Source organism: Carcharodon carcharias, chromosome 18 (assembly GCF_017639515.1).
Source record: "Carcharodon carcharias isolate sCarCar2 chromosome 18, sCarCar2.pri, whole genome shotgun sequence".
In the NCBI taxonomy this organism is placed as follows: Eukaryota; Metazoa; Chordata; class Chondrichthyes; order Lamniformes; family Lamnidae; genus Carcharodon; species Carcharodon carcharias.
The window spans coordinates 90,522,171-90,550,145 of NC_054484.1; the positions used below are offsets into that span (position 1 = coordinate 90,522,171).

The following is a 27,975-nucleotide window of genomic DNA, read 5'->3' on the forward strand; positions in this document are numbered from 1 at the left end:
CCCAACCCGAACGAGCATAAAATGATGTGGGCGGGCGAGCGTCCTGACATCATCGTGCACTCGCACGATAATTCGGTCGGTGGGCGTGCACAGGAGTTGGCAGCATGACCACCGACAATTAACAGGCCTGTTAAGGCCATTGAAGTTGTAATAAATGAAATTTTTAGCTGCCTGTCCAACCTTATGGCTGGCGGGCAGGTGAAAAGGCCAAGCGGCCTTTGGATTTTTTGCGAAGCCTCATCCACTGGCGGGATGAGGATTCGATCAGTGATTTGAAAAAAATTAAACATTTTTCAACCTAATTTGTAACATGTCCCTGCTTGTGTGAAAGAGCCACATGAGGGGACATGTCATTGACATTTTTAAATTCTTTATTTTTTTATGTTCGAAAAGCTTCAGCTGTCTGAGGTAGCTCTGTGCCTCAGGGAGTTTTTACTGCGTGCGCCCGCGTGCATGTGCTGAGTTCCACGCTCGCTCTCCTCCCTCCAACACAGGCAGCACTGAGCACTGCAGCGCGCGATTCAGACTTTGGCCAGTGTGAAAAGGTGGTCGTGGCCCGATCGCAGGCGGCAGTCCGATTCACGGCCACTCCCGCTCACCCACGCCGAGCCTGCCCGATGACCTGGCCTGTGTGTATTGGGGGACATATTACCGAGGCTCACCTAATGACATAGGAAAATCCCAATTAGCAAAAATCTGATCCAATGTTTCCTGTCTCTGATGATTGCGACTGTCATGTGAAATGAACCTGAGCTGTGGAAATTCAGTTCCAGTGAGTGTGGACCCATGACAAACGAGGGTGATGATTTAGCACTTAACTAGAAAACCCAGGGAGATCACAGGATGAGGGTGATGGAAGGATATCACCCTGTACTATAGTAGTTACAGAGGTATAATGGACCGTTATACAGATGGACAGATAATGGTGTCTATGATTTCCCTATTATGTCTAGTCAGTGCAGGAGGCTTTCATATTCATTAAGCCAGCTCAATAATTTTTTGGAAGAGAAATAGAGTCAACTCACTCTGTATCTCATAATGCTACCATTGACCTGAGGGTGCTTCCTGCTGACACTGGTTGCCTGAGGTAAAAGAGTGCTCAATTTTTTTTTAAAACACTAACAACTCTTGCTTCAATGAGCACAGAATTCACCAAAATTACACTTCTGCTGGAAGCAAAAGAACAAATTCAGTAAAGGAGGCACCGTATTTTCAGTGAGAGCAAAGGGTCAGGAATTAAACTCCATTAACAGCCCACTACAGCCAACTCTGGTCATTCCTCAGTATGTCAGCTGACAACTTTTATTTGAAGGATTGGCCAAGTGCTTGCATCTTTGGCACAGAAGGTCTGTTCTGTTCACAGTGAAGAGGGGAAGAGAGTAAATACACTGCTTGCCAACAACTTCAATTTCATTTACAGGCATGAGGCAATTATTCAACTCTCTAGGATTGCCCAATCTCCAGGACACTTCTGTAAGCAATCCTGGAGAAGAAGCCAAAGGCTATTAAAAAAAATAATGGGCTTTTTCATTTACTTTAAACAGTTATGAAAATATGGAGGGGGGGATAAAAGTTTGATTTGATTGACAGTGGGGAATTATCCAATCGGCTTCACATTGGTGAGGATGGATGACCAATGATGGGAGTGTGGGGATGGGGGTGAGGTTGAAGACAGGAGATTGTGGTATGCAATCTCCAGGAATGGACGTACCCACAGTTGGAAACGCTCGGTGCAAGGCATTGTGATATCAGTGGGGTCTTGTGTGAAGCACTGGTAGAAAGCCTGGTACAGACAGAGCTCTATCAGCACAGATTAGAATGTGATAGCACTGGCATTCACAATAGAGGAAGCCATACTCAAGAAAAGTTGTAAACCTTAATTATCACCTTTTTCCTTGAAATTTTGGGGGAGGTTTTAATTTAACCACAAGGAGTAGGATGTTGGAGGGGGTATGGGTGCTGGTAGACAGTGGGGAACCTTTTTTTATTCATTTATGGGAAATGGGTGTTGTTGGCTGGGCCAGCATTTATTGCCCATACCTAATTGCCCTTGAGAAGGTGGTGGTGAGCTGCCTTCTTGAGCCACTGCAGTCCATGTGGTGTAGGTACACCCACAGTGCTGTTAGGAAGGGAGTTCCAGGATTCTGACCCAGTGACAGTGAAGGAACAGCAAAATATTTCCAAGTCAGGATGGTGAGTGACTTGGAGGGAAATTTCCAGGTGGTGGTATTCCCATCTATCTGCTGCCTTTGTCCTCCTAGGTGGTGGTGGCCGCGGGTTTGGAAGGTGCTGTCGAAGGAGCCTTGGTAAATTCTTGCACTGCATCTTGTAGATGGTACATGCTGCTGTCATTGTGCATCGGTGGTGGAGGGAGTGAATGTTTGTGGATGTAATGCCAATCAAGTGGACTACTTTGTTCTGGATGGTGTCGAGCTTCTTGAGTGTTGTGGGAGCTGCACTCATCCAGGCAGGTGGAGAGTATTCCATCACACTCCTGACTTGTGCCTTGTCGATGGTGGACAGGCTTTGGGGAGTCATGAGGTGAGTTACTCATTGCAGGATTCCTAGCCTCTGACCTCATATTGCAGCTGCAGTATTTATATGGCTAGTCCAGTTCAGTTTCTGGTCAATGGTAACCCTCAGGTTGTTGATAGTGGAGGATTCAGAAGTGGTAATGCCATTGAACATCAAGGGGCAATGGTTAGATTGTCTTTTTTTAGAGATGGTCATTACCTGGCACTTACGTGGTGCAAAAGTTAGTTGCCATTTGTCAGCCAAACCTGGATATTGTCCAGGTCTTGCTGCATTCGGCCATGGACTGCTTCAGTATCTGAGGAGTCACGAATGGTGCTGAACATTGTACAATCATCAGCGAACATCCCCACTTCTGATTATTATGATGGAAGGAAGGTCATTGATGAAGCAGCTGAAGATGGTTGGGCCTGAGGAACTCCTGCAGTGATGTCCTGGAGCTGCGATGACTGACCTCCGACAACCACAAGCATCTTCCTTTGTGCTTGGTATGACTCCAACCAATGGAGAGTTTTCCTGCTGATTCCCATTGACTCCAGTTTTGCTAGGGCTCCTTGATGCCACACTCAGTTAAATGCTGCCTTAATGTCAAGGGCAGTCACTCTCACCTCACCTCAGAGTTCAGCCCTTCTGTCCATGTTTGAACCAAGGCAGTAATGAGGTCAGAAGCTGAGTGACCCTGGCAGAACCCAAACTGGGCGTCAGTGAGCAGGTTATTGCTAAGCAAATGTCGCTTAATACTCCTTCCATTACTTTACTGGTGATGGACAGTAGACTGATGGGGCAGTAATTGGCCGGGTTGGACTTTTCCTACCTTTTGTGTACTGGACACACCTGGGCAATTGCCAGGTAGATGCCAGTGTTGTAGCTGTACTGGAACAGCTTGGCTAAGGGGCACGGCAAGTTCTGGAGCATAAGTCTTCAGTACTGTTGCCAGAATATTGTTAGGGCCCATAGTATCCAGTGCCTTCAGCTGTTTCTTGATAGCACATGGAGTGAATTGAATTGGCTGAAGACTGGCATCTGTGATGCTGGGAACCTCCAGTGGAGGCTGAGATGGATCATCCACTTGGCAATTTAAGCTGAAGATTGTTGCAAATGCTTCAGCCTTATCTTTTGCACTGAGGTGCTGGGTTCCTCCATCATTTAGGATGGGGATATTTGTGGAGCTTCCTCCTCCAGTGAGTTGTTTAATTGTCCACCACCATTCACAACTGAATGTGGCAGGACTGCAGAACTTAGATCTGATCCGTTGGTTGTGGGATCGATTAGCCCTGTCTATCACTTGCTGCTTGTGCTGTATGGCATGCAATTCGTCCTGTGTTATAGCTTCACCAGGTTGACACCTCATTTTTAGGTGTGCCTGGTGCTGCTCCTGGCATGCCCTGCTGCATTCTTCATTGAACCAGGGTTGATCTCATGGCTTGATAGTAATGGTAGAGTGGGGGATATGCTGGGCCATGAGATTACAGGTAGTGCTCGAATACAATTCTGCTGCTGCTGATGGCCCACAGCGCCTCATGGATGCCCAGCCTTGAGCTGCTAGATCTGTTCGAAATCTATCCCATTTAGCACAATGGTAATGCCTCACAATATGATGGAAGGCATCCTCATGTGAACACAGGATTTCGTCTGCACAACAACTATGCAGTGGTCACTCTTACCGATACTGACATGGACAGATGCATCTGTGGCAGACAGGTTGGTGAGGATGAGGTCAAGCCTGTTTTTTCCTCTTGTTAGTTTCCTCACCACTTGCCACAGACCCAGTCTGGCAGCTATGTCCTTTAGGACTCGGCCATCTCAGTCAGTAGTGGTGCTACCGAGCCGATCTTGGTGATGGACATTGAAGTCCTCCACCCAGAGTACATTCTGCACACTTTCCACCCTCACTTCCTCCAAGTGGTGTTCAACAAGGAGGAGGACTGATTCATCAGCTAAGGGAGGGCGGTATGTGGTAATCAGCAGGGGGCTTCCTTGCCTGTGTCTGACCTGATGCCAGAAGACTTCATGAGGTCTGGAGTCTATGTTGAGGACTCCTGGCAACTCCCTCCTGACTGTATACCACTGTGCCGCCACCTCTGCTGGGCCTGTTCTGCCAGTGGGACAGGACATACCCAGGGGTGATGAAGGTGGAACCTGGAACATTATCTGTAAGATACGATTCCGTGAGGATGACTGTGTCAGGCTGTTGCTTGACTAGCCTGTGAGACAGTTCTCCCCATTTTGGCATTAGCCCCAGAGTTTGCAGGGTCAAGAGGGATGTGTTTGTCATTGCCATCATCATTTCCAGTGCCTAGGTCAATGCCGCGTGGTCCATCCAGTTTCATTCCTAGCGGTTTGATACAACTGAGTGGCTTGCTAGGCCATTTCAAGAGTCAATCACATTCCCGAATGAAGACGCAGGTGGCCTGGGATGGATGGTGGAATAAAGGGCAGAATTTTGCTATTGGCGAGCAGGGGGCGGGGCCTGCTCGCTGACACGTAAAATGATGCAGGATAATGTTGGCTGGAACCCCCGATGTCACCACACCCCATTTCAATTTTCAGGAAGGCAGGGGCGCAGCAAAATCAGCTGTGGGCCCGCCGACCTCTCAATGGCCAATTGAGGCCATTGACAGGATCATTTAAACAATTAAAGGACCTGCCCGTCCAACCTTAAGGTCGGCAGGTCAGCCAGGAGTCCCAGCGGCAAATAGAGAAAACATGAAACCTCATCCACCGGCGAGATGAGTTTTCTGCAGGGTTTTAAAAATTGTAATAAAGTTTTACTGTAATTTATGAACATGTCCCATCTCATCTGACATTGTCACATGAGGAGAACATGTAAGGGATTTTTTTTTCTATTTTTAATATTTTTCAAAGTCCAGGTGATCTCCCTGAGCCAACGCTTTGCCTCAGGGAGACGTGCGCTCTACCATGTGCATGAGTGAAAGAGCTCATAGCGGACCTCACGCTGGGCGAGCCTTAATTGGCCCGCCCACGTAAAATGGCGGCAGGGCCCACTTCTCCTGCGGGGATCAGCTCCCCGCCCGCCAGAGATTGGGTCGGACCTGCCTGCCCGACAGGCAGAAAATTCTGCCCAAATAGTTTTGTACAGCACTGTGTGCAATGTCAGCAACTGCAAAAATTGCCAGTTACAGCTCCGTTACACCCATGGGACTGGCCAGGTAGACCCTGGGTGCGGTTACACATTGACTACACTGGACCTTTCCTGGGAACAATGTTTCTGTTTATTGTCGATGCCCAATCTAAAATGATTGGGCGTATACGCGGTGCTACAATTGAGAAACGACGTCAGAGTTTTGCCATTCACGGAGTACCAGGAGTACTAGTTTCCATTAAATGCACGGCATTTACGAGTGCTGAGTTTCAATGGTTTATCAGCATCAACGGTATCACTCATGTGAAAACTGCACTGTACCACCCTTCCTCAAACGGACTGGCTGAAAGGGTGGTTCAAATGTTCAAGACAGGTATGAAAAAGCTAACTGGTGAGGCCTTGGCAACCAAGCTAGCACATTTTCTTTTTCATTACAGGACTACCCCTCACACAACAACAGGTGTCACACCTGCGGAGTTATTGTTGAAACACCATCTCAGGACTAGATTGTGCTTAATAATGCCAAATTTAGAGGGGAAGGTGGAAAGGAGTCAGGGAAGCCAGGAAACTAGACATGACTGGCATAGTCGCGAGAGGAAATTTACTATGGGGGAGACGGTATACATGAAAAATTTCGGGGAAGGACCAAAGTGGTTACCGGATGACTAAACCTCTATCTTACCATGTGGAGTTGGGAGGCAGGATCATCCATAAACATGTGGGCCATTTCAGGAAGAGAGAGACAAATCACCAAGATTTGGTTCCAGTGACCATGACCGGGTCTGTTTCCTGTTGAGGATACTCAACCCAGGACAGACATGTCTGATGTTCCTGTAAGAGTTGAGGATACAGAACTGCAAGTGCCCAACGAAGCACCTGATGTTCAGGCAACTCTGGAAAAGGTTCCTGACAAAGAAGTTATGGAGCTGTGACATTCCACACGTACCAGGAAACCACCTGAAAGACTGAACTTGTAAATTCCTCACACAGTATAAATATTATGGTTGTCTTGAAAAATATGTACTTGTAAATATATGTGTAGCTGAGTTAAAGGGGGAGGAATGTATTAATTATGGTTTTATTTAGTGTGTATTGCACCTTTAAGAATAATACTGTTAGGCAGGATCACATGATTTATAGTAACCAATAGGAGAGCAGTGCGGGCTACCTCAGCAGTCAGTGTAGAGATGGAGTTGGAGTTGAAAGCACACGTGTGGTTGCTGCTGAGTATACTGTAAATAAACTTAAAGTTTCCACCCAAAAAGTGTCTGCAGATCAACTCTATCAATAATAGTACAACTCGGCCACCCTACAATAAACCTCATCAATTAGCCTGCATTTTACCTCAGGATATGTCCGTACAGCAAGTATACTTCATGGCCTTAAAAGGCCACCAGTTACACATAGTTGTACCTCAGCAGCAGACTAATACATTGTTAATGATCTGTTATGCTGCTTATTCAAGTTTCTAATCTCAATGTACAGCCGTAATTTTGATTAGCCTGCTCACAGACATTGATTTTAACACAGTTGACCAGAATATGAACATGCTTCCTGCATCAATTTGTGACCCACAGGGCCCAACTAGCTCACTCAAGGATTACACTGTCTAGATGCTCAGCAGGAGAATATGAATTAACATCTACTTTCTGGAAAAGAATAGAGAGCAAAAAAAAAAGCAGGCTTCTTCTGCACCAAACAAATCATTACCGTAAGCACCCAACTCCTGCTTGCAAATACCAAGGGCATTGAGGAAAATTTAGCTGACATTGTTTGCAAAGCGCTGTGAGCATAAAGCTTTCTGCTCAAATTCTGTCGGCAATCAGTTCGAGGACTTCAGAGAGTTTCATCCATCACTGGTGAAATGCATTCACTCTGATCAAATTCAACAGTGGGAGGCTGCTTTGAGAGCTCGAATCTGCATCTGAAGCTGAATCGGCTCAATTTTTCTTCCTTCTTAGATTTTTAGCCACTGTGGAAATGTGATAGAGGTGTTCAAAATCATGGGCAGTTTTGATAGAGGAAATCAGGAGGAACTGATAACCAGAAGACACAGGTTTAAGGTGATTAGCAAAAGAACCAGAGGCAAACTTGAGGAAAATAATGTTATTACACACCAAGTTGTTGTGGCTTGGAATGAGCTGCCTGAAAAGGTGGTGGAAGCAGATTCAATGATAATATTCTAAAGAGAATTGGATAAATACTTGAAGCAGATGAAAATACAGGCTGTGAGCAAAGAGCAAGAAAGTGGGGTTAATTGAATAACTTCGAGAAACAGAACAAACATGATGCACTAAATGGCCTACTTTTATGTTGCATCATTCTTTGATCCTATGATTCTGGGAAGAGCAGCTAGTCGTCACTGTCCATGTATGAACAATATAGCCTGAAGTCTTGAAATGGAAGAGCCAGATTGTTGAAAGTGGACTTCAATTTATGGTAACCTCTGGATGACATACTAGACTAGGGAAGGTCAGGAAGATTATGTAGCACAATATATAAATAAAGAGATGCTGTCAGGATAAAATGGTTTTCATTTCCTGGAGCGTTATCACTAGTTCAGAAGGCATTGGGAACGTTGTTCCACAAGGATGGGCTTCATCTGAACAGGGAGGAAGCTCATGTACTGGTCAAACAGATAAAGGATAAAGCAGATTGCCACTTAAACCAGGAAGGAAAGGGACATAAACGCAGAGAGAGCTAGAATGAAAGAATAAATAAGGTAAATAGACTAATGGAAAAGGATGACATGCAGGAAAAATAAAGGGAGCAGAAGAAGAAAATCAAAGTGATCAGTTATAAACAGGGAAAATACTGGGATATGGGAATGAAGTGTGAGCTTGGACTAGGAAAAGAAGGAAAAGAAATAGCATCAATGCAAATGGAAAAAAGGTGAAATATGATAATGCTCAGAGTGTAGAGAAAGAGTAACGATAGATTTAATAGCTCTTACAGAAACTGAAAATAAAACATTTTGGATTATAATATTTTTAGGAGGGGCAAAATAGGTGAGAAAGGGTGAAAATGTTGGTGAAAGAGGGGATTCATGCTGCAGAGTGAACTGTAATGGACAAAGGCAAAACCTCGAGGAGATTTTAATGGCCCACTTATTGACTGGAATAGGAAGGGCATAAGTGGGGAAATTGGGTTGAAATTTCTCAAATGTGTACCGGAGTCATTTCCCAAGCAGTATGTTTAACAAAGGAAGAGGTGTTGCTAAATCTTAGTGTGAGCAAGGAAATAAATCAGGTCAGTGAATTACACCTGGAGAAGGACCTCAGGGGCAGTGGCCTCAGGCAGAACTTGCAACTTCCACAGGTGACATTGGCTGGTATAGCCAATGTCACCTGTGGAAGTTGCAAGTTCTGCTTAAGGAAGGACATCCTGGCATTGGAGGGATTGTCACACAGATTCTCCAGAAAGATGATAAATGATCGATAAATGTTCAAAAACAGGGGTAGCTGAAAGATTCAATATCATACTTACCTTCTAATTGTATATTTCCATCACTGGACCTCTTCTGTATCTAACTATGTCAGAAGAACTGTATTGGACAAGCCCAACAATCAGGATACCCAATGCCCAAACAATTTTCATTACATTGAGGGGGTTCCCATTGGATTTCTCTCTGGACTTTAGAAATTAGTTCTACCTCAACTTCTTCTTCCCACCCCAACCCGATTTTATGATGCCCACACCAAAAAAGCTTAAGCCTTTCACATTTTGTGTTTTAACCTCTGCTACAGAGCATGAGGCAATCTTACCTGGACTACTGGAGTTGCAGTTCAATCACTTCTCATTTACTTCATCCTTTGTTGATTGCCAGACTGGCATTTTCCTTCTGAGAATCTACATATCTTTGTTCTTATTCATTGCCAAGAACCATTATCATTATAAGGTGGGAACCTCCATTAGGGGGGGGAATATGGTAGTGCAATGGTAATGTCACTGGGCTAGTAACACAGAGGCCCAGGCTAATGCTCTGGGGGCACATGCAAAATCCTTTGAAACATACGGAATTCTTACAGGGCTCGACAAGGTAGACACAAGAAGGATGCTTCCCCTGGTTGAGGGATATAGAACCAGGGGACACAGGGCGGAATTTTCCGTGCCCTCTAGCGTCGGCCATGATCGATGGCGTGAGCAGACAATATGATGCAGTTGTGTGTGTGTGTGATGGAGAGTAATGAGAAGAGTGACTTACCCTGGCGGAACCAAGGAGATCATTCATCCTCTTGCAGCACTGGGTGGCTGTCCCCTTTTGAAGGGCGTTGGTGCTGACGGCCTCCCAAGCCTGGTTGGCGATGCCGCTGCCCACCCTACGGCCAGAGCGGGGGACAGTACATCCCAGCCGGACTCCACTGCATCCAAAAGGCATTCCAGAGATGGGTCACTGAAGTGTGGGGCTGCAGTCTTTTTGTCTTTTGAGGCCATCCTGTCTTCTGTGCAGCAGTCCTGGGCTGGAAGCACTGAGAGGTGTGTGTGCGGCTGTACTTTAAATATGGCATCCGGCGTGATGAAGCGGCGAGGTGATGGCAGGTTGGTGAATGAGATCCCGCCCGCCATCGAAACAGCATGTTTTCTGGGAGTGTATAAATAATGTGGCGGGTTTGGGATGACACGGTGTAAAAGCTCGCCATGACGGCCGATAGATAAAGCATCGGTTTACCCACCCACTACCTCATTTAGTGCAAATCTGGGACAATTCCGCCCACAGTCTCAGAACAAGGGCCAGGCCATTTATGACTGAGATGAGGAGGAATTCCTTCACTCAGAGGGTGGAGAATCTTTGGAATTCTGTACCCCAGTGGATTCTCAGTCATTGAATATGTTCCAAACAGAGATGGATAGATTTCTAGATACTGAAGGTATCAAGGAATATGGGGGTAGTGCAAGAAAAATGATCTAACTGAATGGCAGAGCAGGCTCAAGGGACTGAATTACCTCCTCCTGCTCCTACTTCCTATATTCCTATGACATGGGTTCAAACCCTGCCATGTAGTTGGTGAAATTTAAAGTTGATTAATTAAAAAAAAATCTGAAGTTGAAAGTCACCATGAAACTAGCATTGATTGTTGTAAAAACCAACTAAGATCACTAATGAGCTTCAGGAGAGGAAATCTGCCATCCTTATCTGGTATGGCCTACACGTGAGTCCAGACCCACAGCCATGTGCTTGACTTTTAACCCTTAACTGCTCTGAAGAGCAATTATGGATGCGTAACAAATGCTGTCCTTGCCAGCAACACCTAGATCCCTTGAAAGAATAAATTAAAAATAAATCTTGTTTTACTCAAGAGCGTAGTGAACATTTTGTTTGTATTACTATGAGTAATTCGGTTGTATTATATATTTCCTAGTCTTTATGCAAATTATTAAATTACCTACAGCAATCTCTATTTCACATCGTCTTTACACCATGTCTCAGTATCTATGTTCCCACTGTAATTCTGCCTTCTCTCTTTATTGTGGTGTTTCTATCATTTCATTAAGTGGACACAGATTGTCGAATAATGATACAGTTAAAGGAGAAAACTGTAAGAGCAAAGAACTGTTGATGGAAAAGCTTCTTGGATTAGTGGCAAAATCAAGGGCTGGAGATGGGTCGAGAGAAAATCAAACATGATGGGGAGAAAACAGGTATACTGTCAAGGAAATCAGACACCACAGACACACAGACCCATCTGATTATCAGGGATATTGAATTGCATCAGTGCATAGTCCCTTCCCATTAGCGGAGGAATCAGATATTGCAGTTGTGTAGAACATCAAACAGCTTGCACTCTGCATTCACAGATCCACCAGGGAAATAAGCAGCACGCTAATATACTTACTGCAAGAATAGTTGCTACAAACACTCAACAACGAGACAAAAGGAGACTGAAAAACAAAACAGTTACTCTCTTTTAATGGCTGGTAGCAAACGTCACAACAGCGTGTGTGATTTTTGAGACAATAATGTCAAAATGGCCCAAGCCAATTGTGTATGAACATAGCAACAACAAATTCTCCCATTGATATGCATGACATCTTGACTGAACGCCATTGGAAGTCAGAAGTAATCATCACTTCCGTGCTTTCCAATTCCACCTCAATGCAAACCATTGTGTATAAGTGCAAATTGTTTCTGAATTGTTTCTGAATTGGCACCAAAGAGTAGTCAGGTGTCGCACTGTATCAGGTCTTGTAACAAAGCCGAGCAGCAAGCAGGTCAGTATACTATTATACAAAATGGGTGGCTGTGCAAATGCTATCCTAGTCAGGCAAGGGATTGACAGCAACAAAGCTATGCACAATGAAGTAATAAAAGCACTTGATGCCTCCTTCAATCTGCAAAAGAATACCATTGTCGAGCAGCCAAATTTAACAGGTACACCCAAAGTCAATGGGAAAGTGTTGGTACATTTATCAATGATCTGGACAGGCTGGCAGAGAACCGTGAATATGGCAGCTTAGAGGATGAACAAATCAGGGAGAGAATTGTTGTCGGAGCGTTGAAGCATTGTCTGGCCACTTGCAGGTGAGAGATGATTTAACCTTAGCAAAGATAATTGAACTGCGCAGACAGACTGAGGTCAGGAGTGGTGATTCAGGGTGACAGGGAGAACCAAACCCCAAAATTGACTGACTCAGTGGAATATGTTAAATTTAAAAGCAGAGAGGTGGCTGTACCAAAGCAGGGGAGGCAGGGAAGAGCATCCATCAACCACCCCAGCTAAATGTAATCGGCTTGGTGAGAAAAAATGCAGGCATGAAAACTGTCCCGCCAAACAGGCCGAATGCCATTCCTGCAGGAAGAAGAGTCAATTTCAGGCCGTGTGTTGCAGCAGGGAAGCTTGTACAGAATAAGCAAAAAGAAAAGCCTTCAAAAGGTGGTGAGATCCATTGAATAGAAGATATCAATGATATTGAGATGCCGTTCCTCGAAGAGATACAGGAACCAAGCAGAAGCTACTAGAGTGCTGATACCCAATAAAGGGAAACAAGACATGCTTTAGATTAGATACCAGTGCAGCAGTTTCAGTTCTTTCTGAGCTGAATCTTGGTTGGAGAAAAATTCTCTTCAGCCATCATGCAAAAAACAACACCAATCTGGAGGTCTAGAACTCATGGTCATAGAACAACTGAATACAACCCTTTGACATAGAGAGAGAAAAATCACTGAAATCTTATTTGTGATCCTGAGCCAGAGTTGTTCACTCTTTAACATGAAAGCCTGGACCGACTTGCATCTGATTTGCAGAGTAGGGGAACTGGAAAGTCGAGAAGATCAGCCCAAAAAATTCAGAGCTGGATTTCCACAGCTATTCACAGGACTAGGAAAGCTGAAGACAGCATACCACATCACTCTATGTCCTGAAAGGAAGCCAGCGTGTCTGTTTACACCAGAAAAGTTCCTCATTCACTCTCGCCAAAGATCATGAAGGAAGCTGACTCTTTGTTGACGCAAGGAGTTATTTCATTTGTGACAGAAATAACAAGCTGTGTCTCTTGGATTGTCCCAGTACCAAAGCCCAATGGATCTATCAGAATTTGTGTACATCTTACCCAGCTGAACAAAACAGTTAAACGCAAAGTTCATCCTATGTCGCCAGTGGATGAGAGCCTAGCAAAACTGGGAAAGAGGTCAATCAAGAAGCTAGATGCAAATTGTTTTTCGGCAACTACCTCTCGATGAAGAGCTCATGTTGCTCACAAACTTCATTACACCGTTTGGAGGTTTTGTTTCAACAGAATACCCTTTGGCATTACATCAGCACCAGAAATCATCCAGTGGACAATGTCAAATATCCGAGAAGGAGTGGATGGAGTCATATGTCACATGGATGATGTCCTGATCCATGGATCCACACAGGCAGAACATGACACGACTGCACACTGTGCTGCGATGCCTAGAGAAAATAGGACTTCAATAACAAATGCAAATTCTCGCCACCGATTGTCAAGTTACTTCAGCATATTGTGGATGCATCTGGTGTCAGAGTTGATCCACAGAAGACAAAAGCAATCCAGGAATTTCCAGTTTCTTGGAAGGTGACTGAGCTGCAGAGATTCATGGGTACAGTAAACCAAGTTGGAACGTTTTTGCCCAACCTAAGCTGTCATCAATGAGCCACTATGTTAGTTGTTATGACAATACAATACATGGTGCTGGGAGGATGCACAACATTTAGAGAATATCAAAGAGATGCTGATATCACCTGATATTCTGGCCCACTATGACCCAGAACAACCCATTATCATTGTTGCAGGATTCTACAGGATTGGGAGCCGTACTCTTTCAGATATAGATGGATGGAAAGCGTAGACCAGTTTACTAGGCATCTGATGCACTGACAGATGCTGAACAGAGATATTCAGTGATAGAGAAAGAAGCATTAGCTGCTACATGTGGAAAGTTTGCAGATTACATTCTTGGTCTCCACATCAAGATAGAGACCAATCACAAACCCTTAGTGACACTCTTAAATCCTAAGGAGTTCACAAAAATGCCTCCACGAATACAATGACTCAGGCTGAGGATGATGAGATTTGATGAAGCACGTTCAGGGAAAGCAGCAGACTATAGTAGATGCTTTGTCCTGCATCCCAGTGACAAGACCTGAACGTGGCAGTGTAGTCCTTGTTGAAGAGGCAGAAAGCTTTGCATCGACAAAAAACACAACTCTACCTTCAACAACTCAATGACTAAATGAAATTGGAGATGCACAGAAATCTGGTGAAGAATATGCTCAGGTCAGAGAGTACTGAGTCAAAGGATAGTCAACTTACATGCCACATAATCCCATTCTCTGACAGTACTATGAACAGAGAGGGATGCTTCAGTGTAGTTGATGATTTACTCATCTATAACTAGAGATAGGTCATTCTGAGAGTTCGGAGACTCGATATACTACAACAATTGCACCAAGGACATTCGGGGATCAAAAAATGTTAAGCTAAAGCAAGATATTCTGTTTGGTGGCCGGGTTTCTCAAAGCTGTTGGAAGAGATGATATCAAACTCTATTACTGTACTAGTCATCATCAGAAGATAAGAGAACCGCTGATGTGATCTTCCTTTCCATCAACACCACGGGAAGGTCTTAGAATAGACCTTTGAACACAGAGGTAAGATGTTTTTGATTGTAGTAGGTAGTAGTCCAGATGGATAGAAGTCAATTAACTGCAGGGTCACATGTCTAAAGAAGTGATTGAATCATGGAAGGAAATTTTTGCAACATATGGAATCCTAGGCCTTGTAATCTCAGACAATGGACCACTGTTTGCCAATGAATACTTTATACAGAGTTCACGACATCGTATGGATTGTTCTACCAACTCATCAAGATATCCTCAAGCCAATGGTGAAGCTGAAAGAGAAGTGTGTACAGTGAAAGAATTGTTAAAAAAGAACAATAACATCCAACTTGCATGTCTGAGCTTTTGTTCAATTCCATTCCAAAATAGTTTAGCACCATGTGAACTCCAAATGGAAAGAAGACTCTATCCCTACTCTTCCACACACACTCATGCCACATGTAGAAGATGATGATTTGGAAAAGGTGAGGGAGAAAGAGGATGAGTACCGTTACAGTCAAATTTTTGTTAATTCTTTCACAGTATGTGAGCTAGGCCAGCATTTATTGCCCATCCCTTATTGCCCTTAAGGAGGTGGTGGTGAGATGCCTTCTTGAACTACTGCAGTCCACGTGGTGTAGATACACCCACAGTGCTGTTAGGGAGGGAGTTCCAGGATTTTGACCCAGCAACAGTGAAGAAACGGTGATATATTTCCAAGTCAGGATGATGATTGGCTTGGAGGGGAACTTGCAGGTGGTGTTCCCATGACTCTGCTGCCCTTGTACTTCTCAGTGGTAGAGGTCATGGGTCTAGAAGGTGCTGTCGAAGGAATCAAATATTGGACCATGGCAAAGGTCACAAAGCATGCAATCTACCAGACCACCAATCAGGACAGCCACTTTGGATTTGAGACCAAGCTCATTATGGACAAATGACTGAACAGACACCACATCCACAGTCCTACATTAATCCAACTGAAAGTATTACGGTGTGACCGAACAGACATGCACTGGTTCCTACACAGGAAAAATCTCCTACACAGTTGAAGTAGTCATCCATACAACCAAACAGACCAGAGATGCTGCATTCATCAAGAGATCCAGCTGCTGGCCTAACTGCTGAACCAGAGTCATCTGTCAATTCTCTTTCTGCCCAGCAGAGACCAAGAGATCACATGAAGGACTTGAATTCCCAATCTCCTCCAAAGGAGCTGAGGACCCATTTGGGTAAGCTAGTGAAACTGGGACAGCAGTTATCCCTATAAAAAATAAACTGAAGTCAGAGCCTTGGGGGAGATGTAGTATAAGGGATTAACACTAGCTGTGTGATATGCTAATGAGACACAGTATGCATCCTCACAGGGATTGATGCAATGTCTCATGCTCTTGCTTTCTGAGTGTGTCCAGCACGCTCTGTTTTTATTTCAGATTGTCAGCAACTGCAGTATTTTGCTTTTTGTTGAAATTTTGAAAGGTAACACATTTTGGGAAAAGTCAAAAGTGATGCAAAAGCTTAATTGAAATAAGATTTAATGATAAAGGGCCTCAGGGCAAGCTGAAGTCACCGTAAGATATTTCTCAAATAAAAGTTAATGTTTTCCTTACCTCCGCAGACTCTGTAAATATTCTGTATTAGCACAACAAGACCAAGAATATTAAAGGTTCAACAATTTCAGATCATAAACACTGCTCCCATTTTTCAGACTTCAGCTGTTGGTGATGGTTCTGTTGTAACCACTTACATCTCTTCTCAGCCATCTTTTGTTTCCTTACTTGTCCCATTACCAGCATCTCTTTTGTTATTTAATCTGGCTTGTCTTCCACCCTCAACCTTCCCTTTTGCTCTTTCCTCCCCTCCTATCTCCCCTCTGTGTTTGCGTTAAACTGTTACATTTCTAACTTTTGCCAGTTCTGATGAAGGGTCATACACCTGAAATGTTAACTCCATTTCTCTCCCCATAGATGTTGCCAGACCTGCTGAGTGTGTCCAGCACATTCTGTTTTTATTTCAGATTGCCAGCAACTGCAGTATTTTGCTTTTTGTTGAAGTTTTGAAAGGTAACACATCTTGGGAAAAGGCAAAAGTGATGGGAATACGATTTAATGATAAAGAAAACTCAAGCCAATGACGTTCTTCAACTTGTTATTCCTTCACTTGTTCTGAAGCGGAGCTTTAATATTGCGAATAGAAGGACAGTAATTATAATTTCCTTGGTGTAATGAAGCAGTTCTCAGTTAAATTTAGCAGAGGTTTCTTTAATCCAGTCATCAGTCATGGGTGGATTTTCCAAAGGTTTCCATTCGTTCACTGGGGACTTAAATGGAAGAGCTATGGAAAGCTGAGGAGAATGGCCGCTATCATTGCATTTCTTCAGCACTTTTTCCAGCTGTTTGCTAAAGTTATGCCAAATGCGCGAAGGAACCCCGTGAAAATACACCCCAAGGAACTGGAAGCAACTGTCAGAACCTTCCCCAGTTTTAACTCAATTTAAATCTTGCGTGTTCTTCAGTGGTCTGCAGAACTGCTTTTGAATAAACGCAGGCACGCACGGTGTTATTTGTTCAGTTATGCGTGCGACAGACAGTTACTTTCCAATGCAGTGACAGTTTCTCAAATCCTGGAATCCCAGTTCACAGGGATATTTAAAGAGAGGCAGCTGTTTCAATCTGAGGGTCGGGCTGAAATCTCTAAGAGACATGGTTCAGACTAGCTTGGCTTCCACAGTGATTAGAAATAAAGAATAAAGAAAGTACTGCACAGATGCAACTTATTCATAAAACAATAACCTCGCATTCTGGTTACGACTTTTCAGGACTATAAGAACTACTTGTTGTGTAATGACCAGGATCCATCTTCACCTTTACTCTCCTGGTAGTCCCATGACAGAACGATAACGGAGTTGTTGACTAACCACGGCAATCAATCTCCATCAATGAGTCTACAACAGACCCAAACATGAGGTGAGGAAAATCCCAGTGGTGGAAAGCTTTGCAACCATTGGTCCAAAGTTACCTTGTTTTTCCCAAGCATGCTCCACTTACCAAATGTCATGTCCTAGTGAATCATTACTGCCTAGATGCACACTCTTTCAAAAGCGGCAGCCTGGGTATATGGATTTGGCTGAAATTTGGACTGGGTTATTTGGGCATTCCGGGTCGGGCCATTATTGGGCAATAAATTGGACGCTCGCATCCAATGAATAAAAAAAAAATTGGCTGGGCACTGCGTGCAGCAGGCTTGTTATCTGCCCAGCCAATTTTTTTTTTATTCATTGGATGCAAGCGTCCAATTTATTGCCCATTTCTAATTGCCACTCTTCAGAGGGCATTTAAGAATCAACCACATTGCTGTGGACCTCGAGTCACATGTAGGCCAGACCAGGTAAGGATGGCAGATTTCCTTCCCTTAAGGGCATTAGCGAACCAGATGGGTGTTTATGACAATCAGCAATGGTTTCATGGTCATCATTAGACTTTTTAAATTCCAGATTTTTATCGAATTCAAATTCGATGCAAACCCAGGTCCCCCGAGCATTACCCTGCATCTCTGGATTACTAGTCCAGCGACAATACCGCTACATCATCTCCTCCCGGCACATAGGTTAATTTTAATTGAGCAAAGTAAAAAAATAAAATTATGTATGGCACATTCTAAAAATGTCAAGTTTTTGGACAACTCTGGTTTTTGGACAGCCGGTTTTGAGACTGGTTTTCTACCTGTACTCCCAACGACTCACTAGGAAGCCTGTTCCACAGATTGATCACTCGCTCACAGTTAAGATGTATCCCTAGATTAAATTTGAATTTTCCCCCTTCAAGGGCCGGCTCTGTTCTTTGGTTCTACTGTTCTGGACAAGGTGAAATAACTTGTCATGATCTACATTATCTAGTCCTTTTAGAATCAGAAGAGAACAACAAACTTCTCAACATTTCGCCACCAGTGCGAGAATGCCTAATTGATGCAATCAATCCTCATAATCCAATCCGTCCATCCACTCACACATTCTGGTTGTTCTTATCTGTATCCTTTCATTAGCTGCAATGGGCTTCTTGTATATGGTGATTAGAACTGTACACTGTATTCTCAATGTGGCTGCACCAATGATTTATAAAGTGGCAGAAATACCTCACTATTGCAATTTTACCTCAAATAGCTCAATTTAATTGTTTTGTATTGCAACACAAGAGCACAAGAAATAGGAGCAGGAGTATTCTACAGGGCCCATCGAGCCTGCTCTGACATTCAATACAATCATGGCTGATCTTGGGCTTCAACTCCACCTTCCTGCCCGCTCCCCTTGATTCCCTGAGAGACCAAAAACCTGTCTATTCCAGCCTTAAATATATTCAGCAATGGAGCATCCACAACCCTCTGGGCTAGAGAATTCCAAGGACTCACAACCCTTTGAGCAAAGAAATTTCTCCCCATCTCAGTCCCAAACGATCGGCCTGTTATCCTGAGAGGGTGCCCCTGTGCTTTAGATTCCCCGACCAGTGGAAACAATCTCTCAGTATCCTCCCTATCAAATCCCTTTGGAATTTTGTAGCTTTCAATGAGATTGCCCCTCATTCTTCGAAACCCCTGGGAAAATAGACCCAATTTACTGACCCTCTCATCATAGGGCAACCCCCTCATCCCAGGGACCAACTTAGTGAACTTCCACCATACCGCCTCCAATGTAAGAATATCCTTTCTTAAATATGAAGGCCAAAACTGCACACAGTATTCCAGATGTGGTCTCACCAAAACTCTCTGCAACTGCAGCAAGGCTTCTATTTGCTGTAATTTCCCTGAGAAGTTACATAAACAATGCATTCACTCGACAGCTTCAATCACAAATTAAGTCTACTGTTTTGAGGTTCTATTGCTAATAGATAATGGAGCTAGAGGTGAATTCCAAAGGTCAAATATCATTAAGGGAAAGGCTCTTCCCTTAATTCTTCTTGGCAGGTTTTGGGAAACTAACATAGATATCAAAGCTAGTGAGGATATTCTTGAACGATTAGTGAGTGAGCTGGGACGCACTTGTGAGAAATGATCTGAAATAGAGGAGCCAAAAAGATCTAGAATAAGGTGGGTAGAAAATACCCCCCAAAATTAACAACTGCCTCAAATTATTCTCAATCTGATGTATGCAGTATTATCATTATGAAAAAAATGATTTTGCTTTTTGGGCTTGAATCTGATCATTAAGGATTCAGAATAAAGATTTTTTTTGCATTAATAATAGGGGAATGTTCTTGCGAAAATGGCTGAATGCAGTTTTTTAACCCATTTACTGATTTTGCAATAAATGCAGTCTAAACAGCAATTTCTCTCAGCACCTTCCTGTGCATATTTCAGTGAACAAACAGGTATTATCATTGTGGAAAAAGGCTAACAGACTTGACTCAATTCACCAACAAAGAACTAGAGTGCTTCTTTGCTTGGTCCACTTGTATTGCTTAATAGGTGAATTGGGTTTCAATAGTTTAAACACAGCACACATTGTTAACCTAATAAACTGACATGTCACTGATGCAATAGGAGTGCTCTTCTGAATTTGGGGTTAAGGCACATTGTTGGGGCAGCATATTTCAGTAATTTTCTGCACTGTATCTGATTTAGAGTTGCTCAGTATTGACATTGGGGGCCAGAAGTGAAACAAGTAAAACACTCCACAGACTGGAATTATTCACAAATCTTACCTCACCTCAACCTATGGCCGGGATTTTCCAGCCAAGCCACATGCGGACCAGCTGGGGGTATTCGGTGGGCCAACCAGGACCAGACGATCCCAGCAACAGACGTGGATGGAAAATCCTGCCCTATGTTTTTTATATACACATGTGTATATGTGGGACTGCACGTGTAGGTGCCCATGTTTGCATATATACACGTGTGTATATGTGCGCATATTTGTCAGGGTATGTGTGTACATGTGTAATTGTATGCATGTGGGGTTATTAATCTGTATGTGTGCTTGTGGGACTGTGTGCAAGTGTGCATGTGTATGTTTGTGTGACAGTGCGTGTATTTACAGGACCTTATGTAAATGTGTGTAAATGTATGTGTGTGTGTGTGTGTGTGAGAGACTGTGTGTGTACGTGTGTGTGAATGTGTTTATATGTGTGACTGTATATATGTGGGATTGTTAAATTGTATGTGTACATGTGGAACTGTGTGCATGTGTGTATATTTCCATGTGAATTGTGCATGTACTTTTGTGACTGCCTGTGTACATGTGAGCCCTAATGTATGTATGTGTATGTGTCACTGTGTGCAACTGTGTGCATGTTTGTATTGTGACTGAGTGTGTATGTGTGACTGTGTGTGTATGCATGTATCTGTGACTGTGCATGGGTGTATGTGTGACTGAGTGTGCATGTATGGCTTTAAGTGTATATGCATATGTGTACATGTGACTGTGTGTATACATGTGCATATGTGGCTGTGCGTATGTGTGTGCATATGGAATTGTGTAAATGTATATGTGTGTGTGTGTCTGTATGTGTGTGTGTGTGTGTGTGTGCATGTATCTGTGTGTCCGTGTGTGTGTGTGCATGTATCTGTGTGTCCGTGTGTGTGAGTGTGTGTGTGCATGTGTCCGTGTGTCCGCGTGTGTGTATGTATGTGCGAGTACGCACACATGATGTGTGTTCAACTGAATGAAGGAAGTGCTCATATTTATCTTTTGAAGTTCAGGAACATTAACATCTGATAACTTTACGCATGGTCAAAAACAATTCCATAGAAGTCACATGTTTCAGCAGAAGTCCTGTGATCAATTGTGTCTGTCTGATGTAAGCGATACATTAGATATTCACATTGTTTAGGAGAAATGTTTTTAAGGCTGTTGTCTTGGCTGTGCAATGATGACTCCACTTGGCATCTGCTAAATATACTTAAAATAGATGAAGTTAGAATGGAATACATGCAGCCTCTGAAGAGCCCAGTTTAACACTGTTTCAGTATAATAGATTCAGGAGTACCTTTGAGTTTCTCAGCCATTAGACTGGCTTCATGCTCTGAATAGTGCACAATCGGTGCAGGGGAGGGTGGCCTCAGATGCTCATCTTCTAACATGCGCCGGTGACGTTCCTCTCTTGCAAACATCCGCTGCTTACACTCCCACTCGTAGAAATCATCTCGGGCCTGAGCAAAGTCCACATGCAGGCGACCTGTGTCCTTCTTGTCAGTGCTTGATCCCAGCCTCATGCGATAGCCTAAAAGTGAACACACATCCTTAGAAACTAAACCAGTGGTGTTTGTTATTAAGGCTTAGCTGTGGTATGGGCAATGGCACCAGCAGCTGTACAATCCCTACCTCTAGGTGCTTGATTTTCCAGGACTCACAGACCCTAGTATAACAGTTGGAAGCCACTGAATAACCCATAAGCCTCCCAAGTAAACAAACAGACTCTTCAAATCAGCTGTGTAAATAAACCCTGCCCCCAGGTGCCCATGAAAATCTGGATCCCAATGTCAGAATAGATGCAGAGTAACAGTCCAATAGTGCATGACCACACTTCAGAGGTCATTCATTTACAGTGATGTGCTTTGGGATATTCTGGAATTGTGAACCATGTGATATAAATTTATGTTTTTTTTCCTTAAGTAACTGGGGGTTTATTTGCTTAGATTCTCTAACCCAGTTAAAGTATCAGACATTGGTAGCACAAGGTTCTGGGTTCAAGCCCCACTCCAGGGCTTGAGCACGAAAATCTGGGTTGCCGGTCCAGTGTAGTGCTGAGGGAATGCTGCACTGTCAGAGGTACTGTATTTCAGATGCAGCATTAAGCCAAAGCCCTATTTGCCCTCACAAGTGCTGATACAGATCCTGTGGCAATAATTCAAAGAAGAGAGGGACTTTATCCCCAGTGTCCTGGCTAATGTTTATCCCTCAATCAACATCACAAAAGAACCCCAGATTGCCTGGCCATTCCATTATCACATTACTATTTCCAGGAGTTTGCTGAAGGCAAATTGTCTTCCATGTTTCCTACATTACAACAATGAGTTTGCCTAAAAAGCATTTCATTGGCTTAGCACTTTGAGATCTGGTGCTTATGAAAAATGCTACGCCTTCCTTTTAGCGTCACCTCTGTCCAGATTATCTAAAAGGACAGATGGGATAGTTGGCTGTCTGGAGTGGTCACCATGGCAAAAAAATAGGATGAGTCACAATGTACAGCTGGTGTCCAGAGGCCCCGCCTCCCTCCCTGCCCGGAGCCAGTTTCACAAGGGTTGGGGGGAGGGAGCGAGCCCTGAAATCGACATGCTCCTTTTAACCAGGCAATTGACAGCATTGTGGGATCGTTAAGAGCCAGGCTCTGGTAATTTTTTAAAAATTTTCATGGAGGTGGCCAGATTTTAGTAACTGACAAGCTTTACACCATCTGCAGGGAGGTGTGAACCATCGATTGGAGGCGGGAAGAGTTCAAAAGGTAAGTAAAAGGATTTTGGACCACCTTTTCCAGTTCAACATGAAATGCTGTAGCATGAATTACATGTGTGTTCATTAAGGTGCATCATGACAGTGCTGTGCTTGGAGGTTGTAGCTACCCAGTAAACTATATGTTTGCCAAGTTGTCACTTCTGCCAACTGACAAGCTGCCAAGTAAAAGATCAACATTGTAAATGTGAAAGCTCTTTAGAGGAGTTAATAAAAAGTTCGACTCATGGATAAAATGGTCGAGCACATTTCACATTGTTGAAAGAGTAGCCATGTGTGATAACCATGTATAAATGCTTAAACTCTTCGCATTGCTTTTACACACTCAGTCTGGATATCAACTTCACCATCCTGAGGGTGAGTGGAGCAAGTTTCCAAAAACTCCGGCCTCGGGTAGGAATTTTACCGACTCCCAGGAATGGATGGGGAGGGGCGTAAAATCAGGTGGGATGGTGGGGAGTACCGTGCACATTGTCTACCCATCTATTCTGGTATTTTAAGAGTGCCTGGGTAGATGTTGGCCTTCCCTTTGTCCAACTGAGGCCTTAACCATCCAATTAATAGTCACTTAAGGGTCTTTTCATACCACTGCTGTAATTTTACCATAGGCAGGTGGTGAGTCTGCCAGCATCCTGGTGGGAGGGTTGGGTGCATTCCCACCAGATCAGATCCCCTGTGCCTAATGGAGGGCCCCCATTCCCCTTCCCTGCAAACAGGACAAAACCCTGCCCTCTCTTGAAAATGCCCCCCTGCCCTTTCAATTGTTATCCCGCTGCCCACTCATCAGGGCTTGCCTGATTGGCCCTGGCCACCCAACCCCACCTGGTAAAGGCTAGGGGCTGGACTTCTGGCTGGGCCACTGCATTCCCCATGGCAGATCCCACCATGGCCAGGCCGGAAAGTCCCGGTCTAGGGTAACTTGTTTAACTGCTCTATCTGCCATTTGTAATTCTCCAGTCAGACTCAGTGATCAGAATAACATTTCCCAGGGAAGCCATGGAATACCTGCTGATCCTTAGCACCTTTCACTTACAGTGCCAGTATTGTTTCAGCGAGCAGTAACAACAGTCACAGAGGGAGAGATGAAGGGAAAGACAGAAACAGTGCACCTGACAGGTAGATAGCCTTGTCCACCATGAACTCCTCAGCAAAGCGGATGTGGCAGAAGTTCTTCTTGCTTTTGCGAATGGCTGTTATATCCCCGCACTGCTCAAAAACCTCACGGATGACTCCCTCAGCAGCGTTTTCCGGCAAGCCCCCCACAAACACAGTCTTGCAGCCAGGTGGTCGATCACGGGTGGCTGGCGGTGGAAGATCTACAGATCCAAAGCACAAGACTCAACTGAATCAGGTCAGGGAAATTGCTCAAGCCCTCTCTTTTTTATTGGTTCTGTTTGTACTGCGAGCTGTGTCTTGAAAGCAGGCACAGTACTGCGAGCTGTGTTTTGGATATTCCTCACATGGTTACAGTGACACAAACCAGACTAAGTGAATGAGACTTGCACTTTGAATGATATAGCCTGTATCAGTTGGCTTTCATCCTCTGATACTCTGAAATTCTCACCAGGATGCATCCCCTTTCTCTTCTGAAAAGCAATGGTAAATCCTGTTGACCTAGTGCCTGATTATATTCAAAGATTGCCCAATAATGTGATATGAATTACCCATTGCTACACTGAGCATTATAATATGTTGAAAAACAATCGATGGAGTAATTAGTTATGAAGCAAATGCTATTATAATTCTCTATTATAGAGAGTGAATCTTCACTCGAGATAACTGAGCTGTCCCATAAGAGGACTCCATTTCCACTACAATCTGGATTTTCACTTTAATTGCTCATCTGCTTAAACATTAACGAAACTGACTCAAACAGGAATGTTACTCAAGGATCATATCAGCTGATCCCTCAGATTCTATATTCTCACATGTTACCTTGTGTGAAGACAAATTGATAAATATGTTTACAATTGCAACCTACACAATAAGCCAACATAGGGGTTCATTTTATCAATTTTCACAGTGAGATTTGCCTAGTTCCTACTACTCCGTACCATCAAAATAATTGGTATGGATGATTTTTTCCCCTGATTATGGGCTAACAGGATCCACACCAGTTGGTGAAATCAAAACTAAAACACAAAGCCTTTCCTTGCTAAGAGCCTTTATTGACTTAGTTCAGTTTCAATACTCCTCACAAACACCCAGTGTCCCAGCTATCCCCTATTTATATGTGTTCAAATACCCATCACCTGTTTCCCTTAACAATGTGATTGACATTAGCAAACCTGAACAATATAATTGACATTAACAAGCTTAACAGCGTAATTGATAAGACATTGACAGAACTGACTTTACAAATCACTAGCTGGCTTGGCCTAAATAGCCAAGTGGTTATGGTACTGGGCTTGTAACCCCCAGATCAAGAGTTCAAATCTCACAATGGCAAACTATGAAACAATGTAACTTCATCTGAAACAGATGGAAACAGGTTTACTCAAAAGAGTATCAAGAGTTCAAATCTCACAATGGCAAACTATGAAACAATGTAACTTCATCTGAAACAGATGGAAACGGATTTACTCAAAAGAGTATCAAGAGTTCAAATCTCACAATGGCAAAACTATCAAGAGTTCAAATCTCACAATGGCAAACTATGAAACAATGTAACTTCATCTGAAACAGGTTTACTCAAAAGAGTATCAAGAGTTCAAATTTAAAAGATTTAAAAGATTATCAAGAGTTCAAATCTCACAATGGCAAACTATGAAACAATGTAACTTCATCTGAAACAGATGGAAACAGGTTTGTACTCGAAAGAGTTACATCTTCTTAACCGGGCTTGGCCTAAATAGCCAAGTGGTTATGGTACTGGGCTTGTAACCCCAAGATCAAAAATTCAAATCTCACAATGGCAAACTATGAAACATTGTAACTTCATCTGAATAGGAACAGATGGAAACATGTTTGTACTCAAAAGAGTTACATATCAGTAGCCCCTGAACTCATCAGCACTCGCCTCATAAAATGAAACCTTTTTGAATTCAATCTGACTATACAGTATTGGACTCAACCAAGGCAGGCTGTTCTGGAGAGATAAACGGACAGATGCTGATCCCGCAACCATCACTCGGTTCTGAATGTCTTGAATTAGCTGTCTGTCGGAAGATTGAATGACATTTTTCCAACACTATGAGAGGCATACAGCTCTGGAATGTGCTCAATGGCTTCCATTGTCTCAAAACTGATCTGGTACATGAGAATGAATACCTTTCAGAATGGTCAATTTGTCTTGTATCCCAATTGACTTGTTCTAAGGAACAAGATAGCTTGTGCATATTTACATTGAATGACATTGCATGTACAGCACAGGAACATATTTGGCCAAAATGGCCCATGGTGTTGATACATAAGCTTCCTTTGACTTGCAGAATCACAGAATGGTCACAGCTCAGAAGGAGGAACAATGCAAACCCTTTAGCCTTCTCCTCATAGGCCTACACATTATTCCCTTTCAAATAATAATGTTCCCAGAATGTTTTATTAGTTTCTGAACTCTGGCCTTTGTTTTGATTCACAAAGCTTATTATCTTTTGCTAATAGAAATTTCATCCAGACACTCCCTTACTTTTTATTGGATTCAATTCCTTTCTACAGCCCTATTTATCCTTTAAAGCATTTGATGCCATCTTGGTAATGAGGTTTGCATGCACACCAAATTATTACCAGCTGCAGTGAGATGATGACATAATCAGTATCCAATGCTGATTTGACGCCAGTGCTGCTATTTCCAAGACCCACACACCCAGCTTTAAATGCCTCTCCCCACCCTGTCTATATATACCTCCAGTCCCTTCTCCCTTGTGTACATATCAAGGCTCCCCTTACATATGTTAATGCTTCAACTCCAATGGGCAGTGAGTTCCACATTCTCACTTCTCCCTGGGAGTTAACTCTTTGTGAACCAACCTAGCCAATTTTTGAAAAAGGTCTGCAAATAAAATGCCCACATGTCTACTCTCTCCACAGATGCTCAACAAGCTGCTCTGGGTTTCTAACTTCATGCCAGCCTCATAAAGTAAACTGAGGCATAATCCTTTCTGGAATAGGTGACAATCTCAAAATTTCTTCTTTCTCGAAATCTCAAAAGTTCTTTCTTTATTCTTTGAATGTTGTATTCATAGAATCACAGTGCAGGGAGAGTCCTTTCAGCCCATCATGCCTGTGCCTGCTATTTGAAAGGTCTATTCAATTAGCCTACTCCCCACACAACTCCCCACAGTCCTGGACATTTCTCGCCTTTGAATTTATATGTGTCCAATTCCATTTTGAAAGTTATTCTTCAATCTTTCAGATGGTGCTTTCCAGATTGTAACATGTCACTCTATAAACATACCTGCCTTATATTCCTCCTGGATTAACCATCATAATTGGAAAAGCAAACATGGCTGCAATTCCTATCGGTTCTAATTCCCAGATATACCTTGACTGCATTACAAATCTCAGGGCCAGGGTTATTCATATATTTTGAACGGGCACCTGTGCCCAATCAAATTGGGATGGCAATCATGCTTTAGCTGGGCAGAGAGATTCAGCAGCAGAGCCGAGCTATATAAATGCCTTTTCTGCATTCTCAAGATGGGGGTGTCACTGGGGAGGATGTTTTTTCTTGTGGACATGTTTCTTCCATCCGCAAAGGACAGGGTCCTGAAAACCAGTTTAAGATTATCAGTTGGGCTCTCAGTGTGGCTCACTTACACGTGCTAGAAGCCACATACATTCACACACAAGGTCCTAGCCTTCGTAGGCAGAAGGAACAAGTTACACTTTGTGCCTTTTTCAAT

At 43.4% G+C, this 27,975-nt stretch overlaps 1 protein-coding gene across 4 annotated transcripts in view; it reads right to left on the reverse strand.

Annotated features, from left to right (window-relative positions):
• enox1 (ecto-NOX disulfide-thiol exchanger 1) overlaps window positions 1–27,975 on the reverse strand; it is a 303,520-nt gene that overhangs the window by 168,416 nt on the left and 107,129 nt on the right. For all 4 annotated transcript variants that reach the window (XM_041211429.1, XM_041211428.1, XM_041211431.1 and 1 more), the window contains 2 exons: window positions 24,241–24,447; window positions 21,669–21,902 (listed from right to left, as the gene is read on the reverse strand). In XM_041211429.1, coding sequence (XP_041067363.1) covers window positions 21,669–21,902; window positions 24,241–24,447 — 441 coding nt within the window. The remainder of the gene's footprint in view (window positions 1–21,668; window positions 21,903–24,240; window positions 24,448–27,975) is intronic.